This window comes from Amphiprion ocellaris, chromosome 16 (genome assembly GCF_022539595.1).
Source record: "Amphiprion ocellaris isolate individual 3 ecotype Okinawa chromosome 16, ASM2253959v1, whole genome shotgun sequence".
Classification (NCBI taxonomy): domain Eukaryota; kingdom Metazoa; phylum Chordata; class Actinopteri; family Pomacentridae; genus Amphiprion; species Amphiprion ocellaris.
Genome location: NC_072781.1, coordinates 14,723,130 through 14,741,652, shown reverse-complemented (window position 1 = coordinate 14,741,652; position 18,523 = coordinate 14,723,130). Strand labels below are relative to the sequence as shown.

At 39.4% G+C, this 18,523-nt stretch overlaps 1 protein-coding gene across 1 annotated transcript; it reads left to right on the top strand.

The window, feature by feature from the left end:
- The first annotated feature begins 1,816 nt into the window (after positions 1 to 1,816).
- On the top strand, positions 1,817 to 18,408 carry LOC111567191 (stonin-1). The gene is made up of 11 exons (XM_023268150.3): positions 1,817 to 1,983; positions 6,751 to 8,692; positions 8,851 to 9,053; positions 12,893 to 12,994; positions 13,815 to 13,938; positions 14,225 to 14,274; positions 14,844 to 14,937; positions 15,057 to 15,505; positions 16,518 to 16,757; positions 16,879 to 16,968; positions 17,062 to 18,408. Exons 2-11 carry the CDS (start codon positions 6,835 to 6,837, stop codon positions 17,167 to 17,169), a joined length of 3,318 nt encoding a protein of 1,105 aa, XP_023123918.1. The 5' UTR covers positions 1,817 to 1,983; positions 6,751 to 6,834; the 3' UTR covers positions 17,170 to 18,408.
- The last annotated feature ends 115 nt before the right edge of the window (positions 18,409 to 18,523 follow it).

Sequence of the window (18,523 nt, the reverse complement as noted above, 5' to 3'; positions counted from 1 at the left end):
GTCTGGGTGTCCTCCTACACACAATTTTGAGAGACGAACATTTCATTTCTTGATTCTGGTGGATTTTATACACCAATTTGTGTTTTTTCCTGTTACATTATTGTGTAAATGAAATGTGTTTATTACTGTAAAGGAAAATACAACATCCAGACACCATGTATCAATTCATAATTTGATGAAATATAACACAGTAAAGCTCTTAGGTATTCTATATTTCTTTCAACTCTTTATTCTCCTTTAGATTTTTTTCCCTCATTAAATATGATCCCTGCTGAGTCAATGCACACAGGTAAGATTTACACTTCTGTCTTCTTTTGTGGCTTTTGTTTGGGGAATGAACATTTTTAAATGAGCTTATGGTCCAATTGTACACACAACACCACCAAGACATCTCACCTCCATTGACTGTATATATGCACTATATGTTCTCTCTGTACAGACTACACACCACACCATTCATAGTGTTGACATTGTATGTATCTTTTATCCCATACCCACTCTTCCTACTGTGCTTTATTTCTGCCTTTCTATTTACATTTATCTGTTTTTATATTGTTAATTACCTAGCACACTTATATTTATATCTTAACATGGCCACACCACTCTGTTCATACTGCTCCTTCTGTTTGTACTGTCATACTGCATATACATATACTGCATATATTATACATATATATTCTCTATAGCTTGCATATGCAAGTATTTTGAATACTTTTGTGCATTTATAAACAGTGCAATCAAGGGTGCAACTTCAAGTGCACCATTTGTCAAATAACACTGTTTTCTTTGCAGCTGTACAACTGTGATTATTTCATGTAACATTGTTTATTCCTTGTATGACTTCTCAATTGCAGCAACACATTGCAGCATTCTTAGCATTTATAACTTTCAAGTACAATTCTACCCATGGTCCATCAGACTCCTGAACTCCAAACACCTATCTACCTGAAAGCACAATGTCACTTTTTGCTGCTTTCGTGCAATTCCCTAATATATTTATCCTATGCTACTGGTTCTTATTCCATTTCATTTACCTCCCATATTGTATATATCTGTCCTCCTTTACAGATGTTGTCATTTTTAATATTGTTTTGTTATAAATGTACATTTGATTTTATTATTTAATGTTGATATTTTATTACTTATTGCTTCTTGTTGTGCACCGTCTAGTGGAAGCGATTTATATTTCCGTCATGCCATACAATAAAGCCATAAAGCCATTATAATTCTAGACACGCAATGTATGGATATCTTCATGTCATGTCATTTCATAATCCACATCTGTACACGTAAAAGTTCACCTTATCCTATATAATACTGTTTTATACAGTTAATACTGCTCATACTGCACACATTCATGTTATTCTACCTAGGCTTTTTACATTGCACGACACTTTCACTGCTTTTTTTGCAACTCTAATTAAATTCTCAACTTAATTTTCTTTTCTTAGTGGGCTACTTAAAGTGTTTGCAATAACAACTAAGCTGAATCTAATTTAAATGTGCATGCGGCACCTATCAAAGTCAAATATAGATTCATTTTAATTAAACCAATGCCTGCGGTTGCTCGTGTGATGTTTACAGTTACAGTTTTGATACAAAACCAACAACACCTCAACTTAGAAATTCATTGAAGACAGCACATTAACGTTAATTAGTGACAACATGGACTTCTTGGGGTAAAGTGTGTATCGTAATTATTTAGCCTCCAGGTGCGAGTTTGTTGCGTTTCCACGCTCTGCTAGTTGAGAGATGTGAGCGCTGACATTTCCCACGGCCGTGAAGGCAGCAGCGCCGTGTAGAGTCCCGCCGTGTCCCGTTGGAGGACAGTCTGTGTGAACTCGGGAGGGGAAGCGCCGCGCTGTTAAAACTCTGGGATTTACACTCTGCCATTTTGAGCAAAACCCGGCCGATGTAGGAGTTCAGACGTGTCCGTCACCCAGAAGTCATGACCTGAACCAAGAGCACCGCCGCTGTGAATCTGTGAGTATTTCCACCTTTTCGGTTGCACTGTTTTTAGAGAGAGCAGCCTTATGTCGGGTCACGTTAGAAACGACCCTAAAAGTGTTTTCGGTCAGTAACTCTCAGCCGGACCTTGGTCACGGCTGAATGGCGCTCGTTGAGCTTCGCTGTTGTGCAAAAAAGTAGCGCAGAGTGACAACTTTACTCGGAGTGGATGCGTCAAAACAATGGCGCAGAGCTGAACCCAGCAGCGGGCCCCTCTGTCCGGGACACGGGCCTGGCTCTGTTGTGGATGACAGCACGCTGGTACTGTTTTCTTTCTCCAGTCCAGAGTTGCCATAGGCGAAAAAAACAGAATGTTGTTTACCGGCGTGTGTGTATGTGTGGCGTTTATTGACCCCACGCTGCGTGGAACAATAGTAAAGACGAGTTTCCACAAGAAGGATACATTTTATTTGCTCATATAGTTGACATTTATCTTAAATATATTACTTTGTTTAAAGCATGGGAACTTTTTTTTAAAAAAACAAAGTATCTTTTGTTGAACAGCAGCCACTTTGCCAGTAATGGAAAATGCTAAAACACAAGCAGAAGTTGAGTCATTAAGTCAGTAAGCTGGCTCAGCTGTGGCTCCTACTCACATATATTTAGCTAAAGTTAGCCAACATCAGCTAACATTTAGCAACCAAAAGCTAATAAGTGAGGCTGTAGCAAAACCCAAAGTAGCAAGTTGTGATTTATTGCTTGTGGATGCTCCATTAATTTAGCAAAGGGAGGGATGTGTTACTACTTCTCTCAGAAGTGACACAATCCCACTGCAAGCAGAGGGTTTCCCATAACTTTTATTGGTTTACCCCTAAATGCGTCAGATAAGAATGAATCATTAGTATTTGAATAAGCAGATGCATTCCTGCTTAGTTTTCTACTTTTCTGCACCACAACGAATCCTGGAATTGAAGTGCAGCTTTGGAAATAATTATTAAACCGCCTGTAGTTTTCTTTTGCAAATTCTACCCGGCAGGCCTTCAGCATTGATCATTTTGTTAGAATTATATCAAAGTGGTTAAATAATTACAGCATATTCTAAAAGACATGAAAGAGTAAGTCAATACATGCAGTAAAGTATGTATAAAAATTAGAAGTTGCCAAAATTTGCCATTATTTTGTGCATAAGCTGTAAAGTGAACAATCAAGCCTGTATTAAAACTCAGCAATGCCTAATAGAAGAGAATGGTGAGATGATGAGAAGACAGCCTTCTTAGTGCGTAACTAAGAGTGATGCAGCAAGAGAGCCGTTGTTTACAATAAGCAGTACAGCTATCCTTTATAATCTTAAGGTTACGCAGGACGCAGGATGACTCCACCAAGAGCCGCAAAGCAAGCTGCAGAAAACAGTGGTCACAGTGGCCTAATAAATAATTCCACCGCTGTATATAAGTAACCTAACATTAATTAATTCTGTATGTGAGGAAGGGCTGAACGATATACATAAAAAGGAAAAGAAATTGTAAATACTTTGGCAGATAATGCAGTAGCGATACAAATCATGCTGATAGTCCGTCACTTTTTTCAGATCTTTTTCACTGATAAGCATGGAAAAATTATGATTTTTGCTACAATGTGTACTAAGCAGTAATAAGATCTGTCGGACCACAATGCTTTGCTTACAAGTGTAATTTTTTTTTAACACTTTGATTTAATGTTCAGCTCTAGTGAGAGACGACAAAAAGCTGCAACCTAAACTTTCTGCCCTGCTTTCTTTGATGGGAGGGCAGAGCTTTGCAGACAGTGCCAGTGTTGCCACTGGAAATGGGTCATCACATTTTCAGCTCTGCACTAGATTACACTGTAATTGTGGTCACAATAGTAGGACTCTCTCGTCAAATTAAATGAGATAGTGTTTTGTTTTGTTTCTCTATGTATTTTTCTAAGGAAAACACTTATCGCCGTTGCGTGAGTATACAGGAAATATCCAGAGAATCCAGCAGGAACTTGTCTCATTTAATCAGGAAGCATCTGTCTGCCAAGTTAAAGTTCAAGTATGTTTTATTCTTAAACCACGAGACTTTCCCTTCAGTCATCATTTGTCAGTAAATGACCCAAAGTAGACCGCTTAATGTCCCAGCGAGATGGTTTCATTGCAGTTCCGCTTTATGGATTTCAAGTTCCCATGATATTCAGTACTGTTTCACATGACACGTCGGTTAATAACGAGCTGAGTCTGACTGGCCTCTTTAAATGCAGACAGTTGCAGCTATTTGGCAACGTATTGTGACTCAGTTTGACCCACTGGTTATAATTACTTGACATCACACCCATATGAAGGTGTTGTCCATGAGCTGCATACATTTTTTTGCCTACTCCAGGTTTAGCAAGCGTAGTAATTTATATAATTACAGTGGATCAGAAACGATAAACCTGAGTTGCTGAATGGGATTAGCTGACTCTTTGTCCTCACTGCAGGGCTGTGATTTATCTGTACAGAGAGACTTTAGCCTTGCTGCTCTTTAGAATTACAGTTCCTTTATTTGTTTTACTTTGTAGCTGTTAGAAATCTCATCATCATCCCAAGTCTGGAGACGATAACAAAATATGAATTTAAAATTGTGAAAGACTTGTTTTATATGTTTTGAACGCTCCACATTAGTGCAATAAGCCTATCTTAGTTACCATGCTCCTTTCTTTTCCAGTGTTTTGCTAAGTTTGACAGTGATTAATAACCAGACAAACTAGAATTGATGTTCCTTAAATCTGGTGTGTTTTTGAAAAGTGATGAAAGGATATTAAGATAATATTTGTTGTCAGTTCACACGGATAGAGCAGGCTGGTATTTCCTGTGTGCAAAGCTGCTTGTCCCCGAGGAATGTGTGGAATGTATTCTTTTGTCCTCTGTAGATTTAGCAGCGTCTCATTTCTGTACTGCCTGCTAGAGAGCCCAGGAAGAGACGGCAGGCTGGAAATGAGTCTGAAAGGCTGTCAGTAACCCCCGTGGAGAGCGCCCCCTTCTCTTTGAATCAAACTTGATGGATTCTATAAGTCGGGGAGGATGGATGAACTTGTGGAAATGACTACGTGTCATTACAAACATTCTCTCATTAGAAGGATGTTCTCCAGTGTTTGACTGAAGAGTTGTCAATCCACCACCACCCATGCCCCCACCCCAACTCCCATGTTTATTTATAGCAAGAGGAACTTTCCAGTGGATGTCTCCTTCATGCAAGTCATGGCTGTGATCTTGAAGGGAGGAGGGAGGCTGTAATTGAGGCTTTCTGCCCCTTTTTATGGGGAGATGAAGCTACAACATTTTCTAAGTGACTTCTCTGTGGCATCAAAGCCGGATGTTACTGAGGACAGAGCTGCCAGCACATCAAGAGACAGATTGTGATTGAGTAGCGATAAAATTAACTGCAAGGCTGTATAAAGATTACACCATGTTTACTCTGTAACCGCTGGCAAATAAGCCTGAATACCATTGCTATTTTGCAATATCCACACTTCTTTGTCTACATTTAATTCCTATATTAAAATATGTTCCACAGTTCTAGTATCACAGAGGATAAAACATTCATCTTCTAGAGAAGCTGTACACTTTTGACCAACTTTGCCACTTTCTGAAGCTTCATTGCAGTATTAGCTGCTTTGCCACATTATACCTGGCTCTCACAGTTGACTTCATGCTGTTTAATGAGGCAGGATTTGCCGCCATGGCTAACTTTTCTCACACGCATTTTAGAGCAGGCTTGCCATGAAATATTCAGACTATGCTCATTTCAAAGCCCTGTATGTGTAAAATACACCATTTACATTGCAAAAACCTTTGAACTTTCACAACTCTGAACTTTTTGTTTTATGCTCTCTGTGTTTAAAATCCTCCTCTGCTCAAGTAGGAGATTCTGAAAACTTTTCCAATCCTTTGAAAAAAGTGAAAGTGTAGATTTGTTTTACATTAACAGTTTTCCAGAGTGTTGCCCTTTAGAGTAATGTTGGCTTTTCAAAGTTTGAAAGCAAGTATAAACTCTGTTGTGCATATCTCAATATTTAATTACAACAAGGATCACAGTACTGTTGTATTGGCTTCATACATACATTAAGATCTTGCAAGGAGAATAAGGGCTACAGCACTGTATCCTTTCCTGTGTTACTTGATCTAAATAAAGAAAAGGAAAAAGAGCTTTATCTAACTTCTCACATATGACAGGCACATGCATGAAGTTGCACATGACAGTTTGTAGTAAATCACTGAAACTAGTTGAAAGACAAGAGCATGATTGTTGAAGAATTTCTGAGTCTTTTCTGTCACCTTTGTAGCTAAAAGATAATCCTCTGTAAGATTTTCCATACTACTCTAATGAAGTGAATTGCAAGACTTTTCACTTAAGCAATGTCTGTATTGGCGATTCTCCAAAAGCTTCAAAAAATTCCCCAAATCTCTAATGTGTGGTATGTCACCAAGAGAAAATTTGCTGCTTTACTGAACTGCAGAATGCTTACTTCAGCTTTTACATCAACTGAACCTTAGTTAATTGTAGTGTTAACAGAAATGAAGTTGCTCAAGGTTTACGAGGTCAGTCTCTCATTATTTTTTAATGGTATACCTTAAGAAATTATGTTTTATTTAAGTCCTGAAGAGCTCTTTTTTTTCTACCGACAGGATAAGCGGAGTTGTTCATGCTTTTAAGTGAGAGAAGATCTGTTCAAGATTACCTCTGAGATTTAATCTTTAATGAATGACTCTTAATATTTAAGAGATTTTGTTGTTGTTAATTCCTCTTATGTGTTTTCTTACAGAGGAGAAGGCCTCTGAATTAGGGGACAGCTAATTCAACAAAGGAAGAACTGTTGTTTTGAACCACTCAGCAGATCCCTTCAGCCATGTGCTCCACAAATCATTCGAACTGGGTCACATTTGAAGATGACAACACGCTGCTCTCATCACCTCAGAAGCCCCTACAGTCACCCGGGCTTATCAAAGCATCAATACCACGTCCTAATGGTCTGAAATTAGTGCTGCCTCCAATCAGAGACACTTCCTGGAGCTTCAGTAGTTCCCTGGAATCTCCTCAAAGCCACTCAAGTCTTAGTGGAAGTTCCTGTGTACCATGTAACACACCCTTTTGCACTCCTGTGAGTGGGGTTCCTAGCAGCTCGTCCCCATTACACTCTAACACGAAGGAAAAAAACAACTTTTTCCAGAGTTTGTCAAGCACATCTCCCACCACTGTGTCTTCTCCTGCACCGGAGGCCCTTAATCAAACCTCAGATGGACCAAGCCCTTTCCCCTCTTTCCAGGGGAACTCAGGACACTTTAACCCCTTCTGGGACGGACCAAGATACAGTGAAGATGTGGGCAGCTCCTCCTCAGACTCAGATACTGACAACAGCCTACCACGTTTCTTTATTCGGACCAAAGATGGCAGTGAGCCACCGCGTGACCAACTCCAGAACTCCTTTTCCTATGTTTGCCACAAGCTGGAAGGCCTACGAGCAGAAACGGACCACGAAACAGAGAGAGAAAAAGATGGGGAGAGACGACTAAGTTGCATGAATGAAGTGTTAAGCGAGGGTTCATCCCAGTTTGTTCCTCGGGGCCTTTTTCGTAGTCAGAAGAGAGACGGCTGGTCTGTCATGCTCAGGATTCCAGAAAAAAAGAACCGCATGTCCTCTCGGCAGTGGGGGCCGATCTACCTCCGCTTGTTGCCAGGAGGTGTGCTGCAGATGTATTATGAGAAAGGTCTGGAGAAGCCATTCAAAGAGTTCCAGCTTCTCCCTCAATGCAGGCTCTCAGACCTTAAACTGGAAACCTATGGCGAGCCCCGTAAAGTCCTTACAGTCAAGGTGGAACATTTCTCCTACACAGAAAAGAAACGCTATCATCCAAAGTTGGAGGTTAGTCATGACGCAGAGGTAGAGCAGCTGCTCAAGTTTGGCTCCACAGTGCATGATGAGATGGAAGACCTGGTAGTCTCTATGGAAGAGGAGATCTTCAAACTGTGTTTGCCCCACCAACAGAGGCGCCACTACGAGGAGCAGGAACTATCGTTGCAGATAACTGATCACATCTGGATACAACTGGATAAGTTTGGGGGAGTCATAGAGCGGACGGCCTTCACCCAGATTCACTGCCTTGCTTTTCTGAACGGACTAGGGGACTGTTTTCTGGCTCTTAATGACCTTGGTTTGCTGCACTTTAATTCCAGCTACGGGTCAGAGGAGGACAATGAACTCTGGATGGAGATTGCAGACTGTCAATTTCACAAATGTGTGAATGAGACAGAGTTTCAGAGGTCCCGGCTGATTAAATTCTCACCTCCTGATGCATGCAGAGTGGAGCTGATGCGGTACAAAACAACAGTCTTGGGTTGCACAGAAATTCCTTTCTCAATCAAAGCTGTGGTCACAGTTCAAGGTGCCTATGTGGAGCTCCAAGCCTTTCTCAACATGTCTTCCACCTTCCTTTCCTCCATGAGGCGGTCTGACCCTCATTACCCGCTGTGTGAGAATGTAGTCATTCGTGTGCCAGTGCCAGGCGACTGGGTCAAAGTGACACAGACGGTGGCTTTACTGCGACAGAGGTCCCTGAAGGCACGAATGAACAGAAACGCCTGCTTGGGCGCCGTCACCGCTACAGATTCACAGCCTGTCATGCAGGTGTCAATCGGCACTGTCAAGTACGAGAATGTATACTCCGCCATTGTGTGGAAGATCGACAGACTGCCAGCAAAGAATACAGGTAAGATTTCTCTGACAAATTAACATTTAGCCCTCCACAACAGCCTTGCACATCTTTTTATCTTCTTGGCCTTGGCTTCTTCTACACTTGCACACTGTGTTTGCCACACAACGGTGTCACACTCTAACAACAAATGACCATTGTTTCCTGCTTTGCAGCGGTGGATCATCCCCATTCATTTTCCTGCAAACTGGAGCTGGGATCTGATCAGGAGATCCCAAATGACTGGTACCCTTTTGTCACAATGGAATGTGAAATTATGGGCGCTGTTGTGTCACAGACCAGGATTAAGTCCCTAGGCACTGTGAATGACATCCAGCCACAGAAACATGTGACCAGCTGGACACGCTATCATTGTCAGGTAAGATGCTTCATCAGTGCTGTAATATCTTGCTCAGTGCACTACGAAATTTGATGTCTAAATAATAAAGACATATTTTCATTGCATCTAATCTAATTTTGTATTTTTTTAGGTTGAAGTGGAGAAGAAATGGATTGAAACAGAGTCACCGAGGCAATCTGGCTGTATGACACAGTGATGATTAAAGAAGCTTTGAAGTGGATGTTATCCCTTTGGTCCTGGAGATTTCAAAAACCTTCTTATAGTTGAAAAGGGATAACAAAAAAAAAAAAAAAAAGAATATAAACAAGGGTGATGAGGGACTTTTTGCTTATATCCGGTGTCAAATTCATCTAATTCTACATAGCCTGGTTGTATTTCTCATGGAGGTGAACTGATTTTGTATCTTTTAACTGAGACTGAATTAGTCTAGACCTTATAAACAGTTTAACACAGTCCTTTTGCCTAGCACTTTACATTTCATAGATTTATTAATTGTAAGATTACAGTTTATACGTGTAATGTATATAAGCTTGCATTTGCCTCGTCTGCACTGTCTTCCAGGATGATTGGCAGCCTTATTAAATGCACGGCACATGGGCTGTAGAAGATAAACAACTTAAGTAATGATTTGTATTTATTTGGTTTGAGATAAGCTCATTATCAGGAGATGCTAATGGCCAGGCCCTTTGGTTGCCCAGCAGTATTCAAAGTAAACGTACTTGCAAATTGATTCATATATGTCTGAATCCTTACAATTGTGCTAAATTCTATTTGCCAATGGTATGATAATTTCTGGTTATTGTATTCTTGGAATTTTTATATTTTAGATTCATATGCATTTAACTTCATGTATCAGTTAATATCAGTAAAAACAGTAAACATTATACATTAATAACAGTGCATTTGCAAAGTGAAACAGCAGTTGCAATTCAAAAGGAACCCAGCAGGAACTGCAACCTTCTGGAGGAGTGTTTTTTAGTCGTTTGTAGTATAAAAGCAGTCTAACACGAACTCTAAAAGGTCTGAAATTTTGTCTACTGTGCAGCATTGGGTGCTGATATTATATAAAGTGAGATATTTTTTGTTTTACATGAAATACATTACTTTTGCTGCTTATCTTTAAATGACCTTTGACTTTATACCGAGGTTGTATTTTGGAGGACTGTAATTTTTATTTAAGCAAATCAAATCTTTATTATGTGATCTTTTTGCTTCTGGGTTATGAATAGGGTGGATTGAAAAAAAATGCAATGGTGAAGGTTCATAGTGAACAAAGTCTTCAGTGACAACTTTAATGTATGCGGTACTTGGCTTAAGCTGGATCTTATGTACATCAAAAGTAAAAAAAAAAACAACCATGAATGAATTAAACCTGACTGTATTGTGGTATTTTTTTCAGAGCTGTTCGTAGGACTAGAATAAAGAATTGTGTTATTTTTTAAAACTTACTTTTAGTAAAATTAAAGCAAATATGCACTTCATATTTATTATTCTCAGAATGAAAACAGCACAGTAGTTCTGAAGCATCCATTGGTGATGTACTGCTGCTCCAAAAAATTACATGATTTGTAGGAAATTATCTACTGTGCTGCATGTTGTTTCTAAAGTTGAAGAGCACACGGCTACAAGGCACGTGGTGAGAAAACTGGACAAGCACGGTTAACGCATTAAAATTAGCACAAAATAGTTTTGCAAGAGTGCTGCGGTTTCCTAATGCACAAGGCCCATGTGGTGATGAGTCATTCCCAGCTGAAGCCTCATTCGGAGACCTGTTGAGATCTACAAGAAAAAAATGTCCAAAACAATTTGTGACCTTTTTTTTAAAAACTTAGTCTTCACTAGCTTGTTTCATATTTTTAACCGTTAAGCTATTAAGCATTTTAAAAATGGATTTTCAGCATTTATGTTAAGACTTTTAAAAGTTTTATTGTACAATTTGGAACCGATTGATGGAAAAGAATTGGTTCAAAACTTTAATCACATGGAGTTGATTCAAAGTTTTACTTAAATTACTAACAGTTACAGTCCATTCATCAAAATGGCTTAACAAATGACACAAAAGTAGTTCTGTCAACTTATCAAATTGATCCAGTCTAATAAATGATTAAATTAATTTGATAAGTATTTTTTGTTCTTTATAACTTATGGTTATTTTCCCACAATAACCCATAAATTCAGTCAATATTTTCTATCTACGAAAGTATATGCCATTAGAATAGACACAGGATAGATAATGTAGCACCGGTTTAATGTGAAAATAAAGAGTCTTCCTCTTCTTATAATTTAAGAAAAGCCATCTGAGTGCAGGGTAACTGTGAAGTGAAGTGACAGTTAAATGCCTGTTACTTTGAACAAGTGCAGTGTCCACAGGGGCGTCTCATGTTGCTGCTTTTCAGCTGCAGAGCACTCATCCTCATCAGAGGAGTCAACCTACAGTGTTGAAAGAGTGCCAGCATCGCTGAGCAGACGCTTGGAGGAAGCAGGGGTCACAGCTCCTGCTGCTGCTACGAATCCATTGAACGGCAAGTTCAAAATGGAGTGTTTTGTAAAAGGTGAAATATTCTTAACTCCTGGCACTGTGCACTCATGGGATCAGAAAGTGTACTGAACTCCCAGCATCATGCCAAATGTGCAATGGCGTAACCAGAAAGTAGCCAGAACACAAGCGTATAAGTTGACTTAGGAAACATAAATGTCTGTTATGTTTATATTTTGGTTAACATTTGCAATTGGTGCCCTGCAGGTGATATCCAGTGTCTCATCCAGCGTTTTGTCAAATGTTGAAAATTAATTGAGTGATTTGGTGGAAAAATGAATGATACGCAAAGATGGATCCAACAGCTCTTATCTTGATTTTATAGGATACTAAAATTGAAATCAACTAGGTCTTTGTTATTGTATGCAGGAAACTAAAGTCAGGACGTATCATAGACTGTATGTATTTGCGTATTTCCTCTCCAACGTCATACTCAATGACTTCCGCAATCTGCTCCAATCACATCTCTCTGTGGAGCTTGATAGTGATTACTGTCACCTGTGTGCGCACTTTAGGCAAAAACAATCCCTCCTTTTCACCATTACTATGTGTTATGTTTCCAAGTCGATGGAAGTCCACTACAGTCGGACAGCAGCTACTTTTCCCCCTGAAACATGCTGACAAACACAGGCCCAGTGGTGAGCTAAGCTACTTTTGAGCTACTTTAGCTAATTATGCTAATTAATAACAGAAGTGTTGTGTGCGGGCCTGTAATGGCTGACCGTGAAGTAGCCTAATAAATATGCCACTGAAAACACCATTTCTATTCTTTAGGAGGCTGTTTATTCTGAGGTTTAAGCTGGGCTGTGTGTGTGCAATAACTCACAGCGCTTTCATTCAGGTTACACTCAGGTTTGCAAAGCCAAACTCCACACAGAAACTGATCAATTACGGCGTCATGCTAGTAATACTGAGACGACGACGTTTTGTATTTTTATGAAGTCTGTCCGAAAATGTTTTTACTCAATTCTACTTGAATTAGGTCTTTTCTATGCTTTAAACTGACTAAACTACACAGTGTGGGGTCTAGCATGAAATGTATAATGAAAATAGTCATATAACTTTTAGGAATTGCCCTCCACTACAGGCTATTGACATGCTATATGTAGTAGGCTAATCTAAAATGAGGAGTAACATTGACATGTTAAGTTACACGGAAGTAGTCTGGATTTTCCAGCGCTCAGTAACACAGCAATGGCAGGTGTTTGAATTGAATATATTCTTGTGCCTATAATAATATACACCTAACTAGCTGGGGTGAATTGCTTTTCCTCCAAAGCAGCTTCTGACTTGCAGTTTTTTTTGTTGCAAACAACTGCAGGCCAAACTCTACTTGTCCATTATTGATGATGTGATTGACAGTATGAGGGAGCTCTTCCTGGATGAAGGGCTTGAAGATAGGGTCCTGGACGACTTGAGACACGTGAGTTGTATTTCACTTAAGACTGCCTCCATTTTTTTGAACCCACAAACACTGAACAAAAATGTAAACGCAGCATGCACGTGGTATTTTTCTTGATTAAAAGATGTTGTTTACTCAATTGTGCAAGAAAAGTGTTTAAGCTGTTTTAATGGTGACAAATTCTTGGCCATTGGGTTAATCAATATCCTTGTCAGGTGTGGCTCTAAAGGTATACAGGGACTCCTTTGTTCAGTGACTATAAAAAGCCACCCTAAAAGGCAACTTTATTCAAATGTCGCAAGAAAAAAACTGCTGTCATTAAAGGGCACAGCCAGACACTAGGATGTCCACAACTTCACCGTTTGCATCTAAGAAATAGTTTCAGACAGCATGGCATGACAGACCATCTGCCGCATGATTCTTTGGGTGTATCGGTCAGACAACACGATCCCGTCCACCAAAATGTTTGCCCTCTTCGCTGAGCCCTTCACAGACAACATTCCCCAAGCAGCTTCAACAGCATCATGAACTCTTGAGACTCGTTCCAGAATTGTGATTTTTGGTCTATGACCCCATTTTCAATCTGCCTATTATCATTTCCAGTACAGTGCATACTCTGTTGTAAAGATGCTGTGCGCTAAAGCAAGAAAAACACTTATTCCTCCATTTTAAAAACAATGGATAGAGGTTAATAAAATAATACATTTTGCTTTTGTATTTTTGTTCAGTGCATATGATGCACATCTTGGCTCAAGTTATCAGTTACAGCAAAGTTAGATCATGTAGGGAGGAAGAATGCACTATAGCAGGTAGACATACTGCTGTGTCTTCTGTTGTGCAGCTCTGGGAGTCAAAGATGATGCAGTCAAAAGCAATGGAAGACTTCAGGAACAACAATATCAACTCATCCAACTTTGTGCTCCAGCTCCCTGCCAGCTACAGTCAGAATGATCAGGAGCTCACAGGTGATCCAGTATTGCTAGAAACTTATCGGCTTGCCAGCAAAACATCATTCTTTGCTTTATTAATGCTGCTTGTCAAAAGTACAGTATTTTTATAGTAGTTCTGTTACTGTCAGTGTATCCTGAAAGGGGTAAGCAACAATGTGTGTGAAATAACAGCAATTCCAGCACATTACTTTTTAATTTAGATATCTTTGGTATGCATATGGACAATAATACTTAAAACATTTTTTTCTGAAGTGATTCGGACAGAAGATAGTACATGCTTTGCTCTGATTTCTGCTCTCAGCTTCAGTTGTCATCCCTGCCAGTCAGAATGTCCACAGCTTCCCAGTAAAGGCAAGTGTCAGCAAAATTTACATCACCTCACTGCTTTCATATGGCTCTTCATGAGAGGGGCAGATATTAAAGCAAATAAAAAGTGTAATTATTTGTAGCTTACAAGCAGCATAATTTCTTATTGTGAAACTTTAGCTTGTATGTTTGGGTGTGGAAATTCGTATTTTGTACAATTCTGAGTTAATAGCAATGGCAAGTAAAAAAAAAAATCCAGCTGCTTAAGTTGAATGTGCTTTCAGGTTTGATTTTGTTTTTATTGTAATATCATTTCTTTTGGTGTCACTCATCTAAAAAATTTCAACATACTTCAGCAGCATTTAAATTTAAATAATTTTTTCACCAGCTGTTAATTGCCACAGTCAGGTGTGAAGTTTCTTGTAGGAGAGAAATTATTAGTTTATTAGTTTAATTAAACCCCCCCCCAGTCACATTCCTTTCATCTGTTTGACTACCAGACAAGAAACACTGTGTTTAGTTGCTAAGCCTACATTTTGTAGAAGATTACTGTGCATAATGACTATTTGATATACTGAATCATATTTTTCTTTACTCATAATATTTCATTGCAGAACAGTTCAGAGACACTTGCTACTTTTTCTCTCCCTGCTGCGTTAGCTTACCCCGTGCAGATACCAGCAGGAGTCACATTACAAACAGCCTCCGGTAAGCATTGACTTAAACTCTTACCAGCATTTTTTTTTTTTTTTTTTTTTTTTTTTTTTTTTACTAGTCTGGACTAGCAGTAGAACGAACGTTTCATTCTTCTGTTTTGTCTCACTAAGGTCAACTTTACAAAGTCAATGTTCCTGTTGTGGTTACTCAGGCCCCGGCGGGTCAGCAGCCTGTTTCCCAACCCACACAGAAAGTCACTGAAAGGAGAGAAGCTCCTGCATCCCAGCCAGCTGCAGTCCAACCACATCCCATTCTTCCTCATGAAGTAGAGCCGTCCTCTGTTCCAGCCTCTTCTGTCACACAGCCAAAGACCAGTTTAGCCCCAAGTCAGGAGAGCTGCCTTCCCCAGCTCTCTCCAGAGCCCGAGGGCATGCTGGCAGAAACTGAGCCGAGTCCACAACCCGAACCTGTGAACCTCAGTATGACCGCCTCACCCGGCACTCAGTTATTAGACTTCCAGATCAGCGCCAAGGAGGTTTTGACACAGACGGCACAGACCAGAGACGTCGATGACATCCTGAAACAGGCCATCGAGGAGGAGAGAGGGAAAGCGGAACGGGTGAGAATCGACTGCCTGCGAAGCCTGAAAACCAGTCTGAAGCGGTTCTATTCTATGTGGTATTTAATGAATAGTTCCACATTTTGAGAAAATGTGCTCATCAGTCTGTATGCTGGAGCAGGCAGCCAATTTGAGAAACTTAACATAAAAAGTTGAAGCAGGGTATCAGCTAGCTTGGCTCTCGGTACTTGTACTGTGTGCAAAAGCTGTAAAGTTGACTCTAATCCGCACAGAAGGCAACAAAATCTGCCTTTGGGCATCCAGAGCTTATTAATTAACATGTATTGTCTATTCAAAAATGGATAAGTAAAAACAATGTTGTTTTAGTTTTAATTAGCTCTTATGTGTTTGGCTATTTCTTGTTAGTTAGTTTCCAGCCATTTTTTTTTCAAAGCTAATAAGCTGTTGGCTGCAGCTTTGTTTTTACTGGAGTAACAGATTAATATGAAGGGCATTAATTGTACTCCCCAAAATGTCTCTTTAAAGGGGTAGCCAGTCAGTGTTAACAAGGAGTTTAAATCAAATCTGGGTGATCAGCAGCTAAAAGGATGTAATGAGAGACTTTGAGTTATATTGTATGAAGTGTAGGATCAAGTTTTTTTTTTTTTTTGACCTGACCAAATCTAAAACAAGAAATCTCTGTGTCTCGTGCATCAGCATTGACAGTAATGTTTGTATTGGCATGAGCCTCCCAACTTTCTAGACTTTCAATCGCAAGATGTTAAAATACTAACAGACTTAATAGGAAATAACCGTTTGAAGTTATTGAGAAATCAGGTGTTATGCATCATCAAGCTCATCACTTTCTCAAATTAAACCTTGTAAATCCTCAACTTGAATTGGATTCAAATCTCAACTGCCTGAGCAGTAAAACAGTGTTGAACCAATTCAGGTATTTAATAATGAATCCTGAAATACACTTTTACCAGAGCAGTTATTCCCACTCCATCTTCAGCTCTCTGAACGTTATCACGGCATAACTGTGAACTTTCTTCTTGCACTTCCTGCTAAGCTGGACCTGGGCTACAGCTACAGCGACCTGTCAGACATCGTTCAGCTGGATGGCCCTGCAGACAGCTCGGACCTCGAGGAGGGAGACGGGGTTCCCCTGGAAGAGAATGACTTTCTGGGTATAATCAATGCAGAGGCCATAAAGGCCCTGCAGGAAGGAAATGGAAGCAGTGATGGTAACAGCATCTCCTCCAGCAGTGACAGCGAGGGAGCAGATGATCTCGCTGATGTAGAGGAGGAGGTAAGAGAGAGTGAGTTTATATTCACAAGTTGTGGTTTGTGTCTTGCCATTAAATTAAATAAACACTGGCTTTGATTGCATGTTCTACCAATTTCCTACAACTGTACTTTCTGCTGATTAGGACCCTCTGAATTCAGGTGATGACGTGATTGAGCAAGACATCCCAGATCTCTTTGACACTGACAATGTAATTGTTTGCCAGTATGACAAAGTAAGAACATTTCATCTCTCTACTGGTCAATATTTTCCTCTCAACAAAGCCTGAATATTAACTGCTAATATTGTGAATGTTTTTTTGTCTCAGATTCACCGCAGTAAGAACCGCTGGAAGTTTCATCTGAAAGATGGAGTGATGTGTTACAGAGGCAGGGACTACGTATTCTCTAAAGCTGTCGGAGAAGCAGAGTGGTAATGAGCTTTGGTCCTCCTGAACATATCAGATTATCATGCTGAAAAAGGAAACGCTAGTTTGAAAGGGGAAGACAATCAGTAAATTTAGGCCTCTTGGTGGTGGTTTAATTTGGCTCACAGAGCAGGCAGTTAAGACACCACTGTGCAAAATTACTGATACTTGTTTTTTTCGTTATGTAATTATCAGAGCAATACCGCAAGTCATTTATGATGTTACAGCCAATTACTTACAGTATTGCTTGTGAATCCAATTTACTGAAACAAACAGCATGAATTTGTGTTGTATTATATTGTGATGAAAACAGTTTTCTTTATTAGTGGAGCAAAACATTGTTTGACTTCGAATACGTTTTCTTCTGTCATGAACATGATTCTTTGAAGATATCTAACATGCTGTTTGATTTTCAAACATTCTGATGTCTTTAATTACGCTTCAAACACGCAGCACTGTTGTGCTTCATTCAGTGAATCCTTTTGTTCAATGCAAATTTGTACAAAGCTTGTGTTACCTTCTTGTCATTATCAGTTTTTATAAGTAATCAAGACCTTTTTTTTCATGTCACTGCAGAAGCTAAACTATCCCCTCTAGCCTGCTATATAAAAATTAATTTGAGGATGATCAAATGAAATTATAAATACCAGCACGCAACCTAATTTTGATTATTTTTTGACTGCGGTGTGCGTACACCCTAAATGAGCTTGTAACAGCTCTGTGAAAAAAATCTAAATAATATGGACAGTGGTATGATATCTCCTAGAACAATCCACTAAGGAAAAACATCAGTAACACAGTTTACAGTGCAATTTAGTTGAATCGGGTGAAGATAAAAGACTTACTGGCTCAAAGAAGAAAAGGGAAGAAAATATGACTAAGGTAAACAAGGCAGTAATGATTAGGTGTTTTCAAGGAAAGAAGAGGTAAATTGTACTTGTATGCTATTTTGGATTTGCAAAGGAACAAAACTAGGGTGCTGAAGTTAGGAGGAATATAATATTATTGTTATTATTACAAATGTTATATTACAGCCAACATTCCTTAATCTTTTGATTGAGGAATGTTTGCCTTTGGTAGACTGCTACACCCCACTAGGGATTTATTTCTGTCTTATTTCATACTTAAATCTGTCTCCCACTAAGAGACTGTCTCCCACTTTTATTAGGTTCCTAGCATGTATGTTAATGAGGCACTGTAGCTCACTACAGGTATGATTGAGTAGAAAATAAACACGCAGCTATGGAAGTCTTCTGTTGTCATCTGGGGAGGAAAAACATACATTAAACAAGGGTGATGGAATAAACAGAAGTAGATCAAACACTGCTCATCTTTAATATTTGATGAGAACCCTGGTGATTAT

Excerpts from the sequence above, each read along its gene's own strand:
- LOC111567191 (XM_023268150.3), top strand. The coding sequence starts at position 6,835 with ATGTGCTCCACAAATCATTCGAACTGGGTCACATTTGAAGATGACAAC. Across the intron at positions 13,939-14,224 it reads GAATGATCAGGAGCTCACAG|CTTCAGTTGTCATCCCTGCC; the intron begins GTGATCCAGTAT and ends TTCTGCTCTCAG. Across the intron at positions 15,506-16,517 it reads AGAGAGGGAAAGCGGAACGG|CTGGACCTGGGCTACAGCTA; the intron begins GTGAGAATCGAC and ends CTTCCTGCTAAG.